The sequence below is a fragment of the Oncorhynchus kisutch genome, linkage group LG17 (genome assembly GCF_002021735.2).
Source record: "Oncorhynchus kisutch isolate 150728-3 linkage group LG17, Okis_V2, whole genome shotgun sequence".
Classification (NCBI taxonomy): domain Eukaryota; kingdom Metazoa; phylum Chordata; class Actinopteri; order Salmoniformes; family Salmonidae; genus Oncorhynchus; species Oncorhynchus kisutch.
In genome coordinates, this window is record NC_034190.2 from 9,701,156 (window position 1) to 9,709,713 (window position 8,558).

General features: G+C 44.9%; 1 protein-coding gene across 1 annotated transcript; it reads left to right on the forward strand.

The window, feature by feature from the left end:
- Positions 1–4,843: 4,843 nt before the first annotated feature.
- LOC116354467 (B-cell receptor CD22-like) lies at positions 4,844–7,388 on the forward strand. Its single transcript, XM_031794933.1, has one exon. It carries the CDS (start codon positions 4,860–4,862, stop codon positions 7,026–7,028), a length of 2,169 nt encoding a protein of 722 aa, XP_031650793.1. The 5' UTR covers positions 4,844–4,859; the 3' UTR covers positions 7,029–7,388.
- Positions 7,389–8,558: the final 1,170 nt, after the last annotated feature.

Genomic DNA, 8,558 nt, shown 5'->3' on the forward strand with positions numbered 1-8,558 from the left:
TAGTTTATGCCGGGGGCTAGGGTCAGTCTGTTATATCTGGAGTATTTCTCCTGTCTTATCCAGTGTCCTGTGTGAATTTAAGTATGCTCCCTCTAACTCTCTCTTTCTCTCTTCTCTCTTGTCTCAGAGGACCTGAGCCCTTGGACCATGCCTCAGGACTACCTGGGCTGATGACTCGTTGCTGTCCCCAGTCCACCTGCTGTCCCCAGTCCACCCCAGTCCACCTGCTGCTGCTCCAGTTTCAACTGTTCTGCCTGCGGCTATTGAACGCTGACCTGTTCATCGGACGTGCTACCTTGTCCCGGACCTGCTGTTTACGACTCTCTCTCTCTCTACCGCACCTGCTGTCTCGAACTCTGAATGATCGGCTATGAAAAGCCAACTGAGGTTTACTCCTGAGCTGCTGACCTGTTGCACCCTCTAAAACCACTTATTATTTGACCCTGCTGGTCATCTATGAACGTTTGAACATCTTGGCCATGTACTGTTATAATCTCCACCCGGCACAGCCAGAAGAGGACTGGCCACCCCTCAAAGCCTGATTCCTCTCTAGGTTTCTTCCTAAGTTCCGGCCTAGGTTCCTGCCTTTCTAGGGAGTTTTTCCTAGCCACCGTGCTTCTACATCTGCATTGCTTGCTGTTTGGGGTTTTAGGCTGGGTTTCTGTATAGCACTTGGCTGATGTAAAAAGGACTTTATCAATACATTTGATTGATTAATGCAAATTAACAAAGCTTTGTAATACTCTCTAGTGTCTCCTGGCTAAACAAGGTGAGACATGCGGAGTCATTCCTAGGTCTATGGTCGATCATGCAGAGTCATGCCTAGGTCTATGGTCGATCATGCAGAGTCATGCCTAGGTCTATGGTCGATCATGCGGAGTCATTCCTAGGTCTATGGTCGATCATGCAGTGTCATGCCTTGGTCTATGGTCGATCATGCAGTCATGCCTAAGTCTATGGTCGATCATGCAGAGTCATGCCTAGGTCTATGGTCGATCATGCAGTCATGCCTAGGTCTATGGTCGATCATGCAGTCATGCCTAGGTCTATGGTCGATCATGCAGAGTCATGCCTAGGTCTATGGTCGATCTTGCAGAGTCATGCCTAGGTCTATGGTCAATCATGCAGAGTCATGCCTAGGTCTATGGTCGATCATGCAGTCATGCCTAGGTCTATGGTCGATCATGCAGAGTCATGCCTAGGTCTATGGTCGATCATGCAGAGTCATGCCTAGGTCTATGGTCGATCATGCAGAGTCATGCCTAGGTCTATGGTCAATCATGCAGAGTCCTGCCTAGGTCTATGGTCGATCATGCAGAGTCATGCCTAGGTCTATGGTCGATCATGCAGAGTCATGCCTAGGTCTATGGTCGATCATGCAGTGTCATGCCTTGGTCTATGATCGATCATGCAGTCATGCCTAGGTCTATGGTCGATCATGCAGTCATGCCTTGGTCTATGGTCGATCATGCAGTCATGCCTTGGTCTATGGTCAATCATGCAGAGTCATGCCTTGGTCTATGGTCAATCATGCAGAGTCATGCCTAGGTCTATGGTCGATCATGCAGAGTCATGCCTAGGTCTATGGTCGATCATGCAGTCATGCCTTGGTCTATGGTCGATCATGCAGAGTCATTCCTAGGTCTATGGTCGATCATGCAGTCATGCCTTGGTCTATGGTCGATCATGCAGAGTCATGCCTTGGTCTATGGTCGATCATGCAGTCATGCCTAGGTCTATGGTCGATCATGCAGAGTCATGCCTAGGTCTATGGTCGATCATGCAGAGTCATGCCTAGGTCTATGGTCGATCATGCAGAGTCATGCCTAGGTCTATGGTCGATCATGCAGAGTCATTCCTAGGTTATGCATGACCCCCCCCCCCCCATCCATGATTTGGGACTCCTTTCCTATACTGAATGAGTTGGTGACAGTGCGGAGAGGAGAGGAGCCTCAACTCTTGATGGTGAAGTCGTCACCCTTCTGCTTAATGATTGTGGTTGGCTTAAGACCCTTGTGCATCTTGACAAGCATCTCAGGTACAGCTAAAGCACATAATAGAAACTAAAGAAAAGTACTTTATAAGAGTACAATACACGCTCATGAACATCTTCTCTGCCTTCTCACCCATTGCTTTAAGAAACTCCTCATGGTTCTCCTGACTGTGGATCTTCATCCTGTTCCATTGAATACCCATGTTTAGCTCAGTGGACCTGTTGGCTCCTTCAGTATTGTGACTAACAGCAGGCAGTAGTTTAACCTCGAGGCAAATCAAATGGATGGTAAGTCCATATGTTGTGACAGGTGTCTTCATTGAGACAGAACTCTCCCCTCCCACATTCTCTCTCACTTTGTCCCTCTCACACACACATATTGGTCACACTATATTGGTCACTATCACTAGAGAATTTTTTTTTTTTGGGGGGGGGGAGGGGTGGAGAAGTGCTGAAGAAGTGCTGAAATTCATCAGCGACATTTAAATGATCTGACAACACAAATAACTGTCAAGGGCAGAAAATCATTCACCGAGACATGTTTCTATTTTCTTGTCATAGAAGAACAATTTAATGCAAATTGGATATTTCACAGATAAATATTGACATTCAGGCAACTGAGTTCTGAAGTTCTGGTCACTTAGTATTTTCTTCGCAGATGAAAAAAAGTAGATGGTTATAGGTACTCACTGTTGGCTTCTGATGGTTCACAGAAAATGCTTTCCCAGTGAAGACACATTGTCAATTCCAAGTCAGAGATATGTCTCACTGACTAATGTGACGATCCATCTTCTGCAGTTGAATCAAAGGGACTCGGCCCAGAAAGGGAGCTTTTGTCTCTCTGAGGGCCAGGCCTCGGAGATGAAAACATACGAGGAGAGAGCAAAACACAGTGTTTTCTTCCTGAACACAATAGGAAGCAAACACTGACACATTCTATACAATAGTGTTATGTTTTACATTTAAGCCAATTAGCAGGCACTCTTCATCCAGAGCAACTTATAATAGTGAGTGCATACATTTTTATATTTATTCATACTGGTCCCCCATGGAGAATTGAACCCACAACCCAGGAGTTGCAAGTGTCATGCTCTACCAACTGAGCCACTAGTGGAAAGCACAGAAAACTAAGAAAATAGCACACATGAAAAAATATATTTTCCTTCACACACTTCAGCATTTATTCTTTAACTAGGCAAGTCGGTTAAGAACAAACTCTTATTGACAACCAAACCCTAAGCCAATTGTGTGCCGCCCTATGAGACTCCCAATCACAGCCAGCCTGGAATCGAACAAGAAACTACAACAATGTCTCTTGCATTGAGATGCAGTGCCTTAGACCGCTGCGCCACTCGGGAGCCCAAATGTGGCTGTAGATATTGACGATACCAGAAAACCCCGTGGCAAGTCAACAGTGTTGCTCCAGAGCCTGTAAAACAAAAGTATAATCCCATCTTTAACTGCAAGAATCGGACAATGATTTCCATTCTACACTACATGAAGTTGGTTTTCAGGTTAGGCCCAGTTTAGTGACTGTTGGATGTTAGGTTAAATTAAAATGTATATTGCTGGAGAATAGTCATAGGAGAGAGGGAGCTTTGTGACTACAATTGTTTCTGTCAACGTCCTACACTCAGGGATTGAACCCCGATCGCTAGTGTGGAGCAATATATGTGCCTTGAGCCGTTAGCATTACTGCTAGGCATTAGCGCTAGGCGTTAGCGCTAGGCATTTGCGCTAGGCATTAGCGCTAGGCATTTGCGCTAGGCATTAGCGCTAGGCATTAGCGCTAGGCATTAGCGCTAGGCATTTGCGCTAGGCATTAGCGCTAGGCATTTGCGCTAGGCATTTGCGCTAGGCATTTGCGCTAGGCATTTGCGCTAGGCATTTGCGCTAGGCTCTGCACAGGTCCTACAGTCTTATAGGTTAACTTCATTCCATGCAACCACTTTCAGATCTTGGCTCACTATAATCATATTTCAAAAAAGGACTTTAGTAGCAAGTTAAAGTAGCAACTGAAGAAAATGCTCACATCAAAATGTGTAGACTTCCTGCTATGGAAAAGATGTTCACACTTCTAAGGACGCTTGATCACGCAGTGCTTTGGACCTCTGTGTGAGAACCAAGAAGTCTAGGGAAATGTATAGAATGTAAAGAAGAAGAATGTAAATTTTAATTAAAAAAGCACACGTGCACACACACACTAAAAGAAAAGTGAGATGGCTCGATCTTTATCAAAGTTGTGAGAACAACACATCTTGTGAAATTACTCAACAGGAACTAACAACAGCAGCATCGTGTTAGATGTTATAGATTAGGTCTTCAGCTCTGTTAGGGTCACTCTCTGGCAAAGGAGCAGTTGAATATAGCTTTTTGAATAAAAACAGTTATAGCTTCACATATGTTTGTATAAGACCTGAACATATTTTCCTCAACCCCCTAGAAAGAATAACGTGATCAACGTGATTCCATAGTCAACAGACTGTAAACTAGGCCTTCAAGTTGGTCATATTTAGTCATTTCCTCCATGTAGTCATCATATAGTACTTTATACTTTTATGAATCTACTTATACTCTCTATAAGTCCTTGGGTATGTGCATAGGCTACCCATATGCACATCTGTACATATACATAGATGTTAATGTGGGCCTAAGTGCATGCAACATAACTCATTGTGGCCTCAATGTCCACCCTGTAAATACTTATCTTGATAAACAAACACACTTCGAAAGTTCAGATCTGTATCAGGAACTTAGGCTCGTCCTCCTTTAGGTAGTAAGACACATTCTCAACACTTTGTTCGACTGCACTGCCAGTGAGCTTTCTTTCACATTCTAACTGATGCCCATCACATTGGCAAGAGATATGTTTGCAGGACTACTCCTCTTTATATCCAGTCTGTTGGCTGTAGATGCAATGAGTTGCGATGAGAAGAGCGTTTGTGTTTTAGAGGGATCGTCAGTGAACATGAGCTGCAATTTCTCAAATGATGATGACAATTTGTTGTCAGATATTAGCAATTTATTCTGGTTTAACAATGACAACAAGAAGAAATGGAAGGATAAGACCATTCCCGAGGACTTAACAGATGACAAAGCGTATTCCGGACGTTTTAAGTGGCTGTTTGATGTTTCAGGAAGGTTTATAAAACACAACGCCTCCTTCTCTATCACGAAAACTCTCCAAGTCAAAGATCTAAGAAAGAGTGACACCGCTGTCTATCGTGTTATGGTTCCGTCAGAGAACTCCGGATGGAAGTTCATCAAAACTGGAATCACTGTTACTGTCACAGCTCTTAAGGTGACAAAGTATACAACCACTGTGAACAACGGACAGAAAGTAACACTGACCTGTAGCACCACCTGTACTCTGAGTGACAATCTCAACCCCAACTACATCTGGTACAAGAACGGACAACAGCTTACCAACCCAAAGACCCTGAATGTCAACCTGTACCTAGACCCAGTCAGCAGTCAGGATGCAGGCAGTTACATCTGTGCTGTAAAAGACAGTGAGAAGCTCCACTCCCCTGCACTCTGTCTCCATGGTAACTGCTGGGATGTGACACACCAACACAAGACCATCTGCGCCTTCGCCGGGACTAACATTGAACTCCGTTGCAATTACACATATCCCAGTAATCAAACCATCACAGACACAATCTGGTCAAAATCTGGTGTCAAATACTTGGACAATGATCGCATAGAGTATCGTGGTAAGAAGGAGAACGACTGCACCCTGCGAATCACAGACCTGAGAGAGAGTGACTCTGGTTATTACACATTCTCATTAGAAACGCAAGGGGTTCCAAAGTACAGTGATCCATTTGGGGTCAATCTGTCTGTCACAAACTTACAAGTAGAAGTTACTCCTCCTGTTGCAAATGAGGGAGATCTCGTCATTATCTCCTGCATGACCTCCTGTCCAAACTTCAGTGACTTACTTTTGTACAAGAACAACGTCTCTGCCACTGGCAAGTCCAAGACCATGATCCTTGATGCCGTCAGCAGTAAGGATGCAGGCAGATACTTCTGTGTTGTAAGAGGCTTTGAGGATTTTCCATCCCTTGCTGCTACACTGGTTGTGAGATATGGCCCGAAGAACACTTCAGTGTCCGTTAGTGGTGAAATAGACGAGGGCAGTCTCGTGACTCTGACCTGCAGCAGTGATGCCAACCCACCAGTGAAGTCTTACACTTGGTACATGAGGAATGGGACTGAAGTGAGCGTCTTACAGACAGGAGCAGGAAGAGACAAGTACATCATCCCCAATGTCAGTCTGGGAGACAAGACCCAGTACTACTGTAGGGCTGAGAACAAGATGGGAGCTCAGAACTCTACTGCCTTGGACCTCAACACAGGTGTGTTTTTTCCAGTGTCTGTTTTGGCTTCTGTACTGGGGGTGGTTGGGGTTGTCCTGGCTGCTAAAGCTTCAGTTCTCATCTACTGTACACTGAAGAGGAGACGCACAGCAGGAAGTGGTGTCAGAGGAGGAAGGGGTGTCAGACCATGTAGTTGTGTCAGAGGAGAAAGTGGTGTCAGAGGAGGAAGGGGTGTCAGAGAAGAAAGTGGTGTCAGAGGAGGTTGTGATGTCAGAGGACGAAGTGGTGTCAGAGGAGGTTGTAATGTCAGAGGAGGAAGTGGTGTCAGAGGAGGTTGTGATGTCAGAGGAGGAAGTGGTGTCAGAGGAGGTTGTGATGTCAGAGGAGGAAGTGGTGCCAGAGGAGGAAGGGGTGTCAGAGAAGAAAGTGGTGTCAGAAGAGGTTGTGATGTCAGAGGAGGAAGTGGATCCAGAGAAGGTTGTGATGTCAGAGCAGACACACAAACCATCTATTATACCAATAACGATTCCTCAAACTCAGCTGTGAGTGAGACGACCAGCGCCTGTATCTATGAAACCATTGATGATATGCACCTAGACCCTGATGAATATAATGACATACAGGATGACGACTACACAAGTCTTCAGAGAGATGCTTGCCCATCCTTGTATGACACCATCCCCAAGAAAGCGTCACCACAGGACCTGGAATGAAGGGTTACCTACAACACCAAACCAAAGCTAGGCCTTACACCTTTTTTATGCCATTGGCTTTGTTACAGAATCCCCCTGCAGAGGGCATTGTGGGACTCATTTCCAGCCTGCTTGTTGTTGTTGTTTATGTCTGGCAGGCAACAAGTAGTTTAGCTCCCCCTCACATGAGTGATAAATTCACCTCCAGCTCGTGGCTTCAGCCAATCAGACTTTCCCCATGCACACCATACTCTGCCCATGTACTGATCATGTGTAAGGGAATTTTAATGTTTGTGCTTTTCATATAACTAATTTCTGTATTCATGCAAGTGGCTGACTGTACAAATCCTCACTTATCTATCTGTTAGAGCATGGGATTGAGGGTGGTGGGGGGGGGGGGGGGGTTCTGTTAGAGCATGGGATTGAGGGTGGTGGTGGGGGATGGGGGGTAGAGAGTTGGTTGTTTGATTTTTCCATTTGCCTGTAAAATACTGAAAAGCCAAATAAAATAAACTTGTTTAAGAAAAGCATTAAATAATGGTGATTCATATTTAATACATCTTCTTTGTGGACCCCATAGTAAAGTAAAAACGCTTCACACTTAAACTAATGAATAACCAATGTGCTGTGACATTCATTCATTCTGCGACAGAGGCTGTAATCACATAGGACAGTTGTGACTGTCCTGTTCCTAGAATGCATTGGTCTCTGACAAATTCCAGAACTCAATCAATGTATATAATTTCCTGTGTTTGTAGTGTTCCGTAACCGATGCATTCTAGGTTATCTACATCAATTACAATCAAAGATGTGATGGCGGTTCTCTTTTATTGATTCGTCCACATTCACAGGCAAGTGGATAGATTCTAGAACTGCCTTCCTGAAGACAGAACTCATGTACAGTGCATTCACACCCTGTACCATGTACGCTGGGAGTCAGGAAGCAAATACAGGGAGTGAATTTAATAATAAATTAAACTAAACAAGAAACACAAGTAGCGTACAGACACTATACACAGAAACAGAATCAATAACGCCTGGGGAATGAACCAAAGGGAATGACAGATATAGGGGAGGTAATCAGGAAGGTGATGGGATTCGCAAATAGATTGCCAGGTAAATATGCTTCTAATCTCTATTTGAATTAAAGAAGCTACTGTATGTCGTGGGTGGGAGGATTCCGTCCTAGTTGCTCTGTGTGTGTGTGTGTGTGTGTGTGTGTATGTGTGTGTGTGTGTGTGTGTGTGTGTGTGTACAGCGATGTGACTGTTGGCTGAGTCAGGAGATTCATGTTTGACATTCAGAACATGATGATGGCCTAGGACAATGAGGACCAGGCAACGACCCAAATTGCACCCTATTCCCTATATAGTGCCCTACTTTGGACCTGGGTCCATGGGGCTCTGGTCAAAAGTAGTGCACTATGTAGGGAATAGGTTGCCATTTGGGAGTCAGGCCCATAGTGTCAAAATGAACGGAGCAGACATTCCTCAGACAGCCCATTATGGAGCAGTCCAGCCACTCAACTAGCAATAGAGCAGGAGAAGCTTG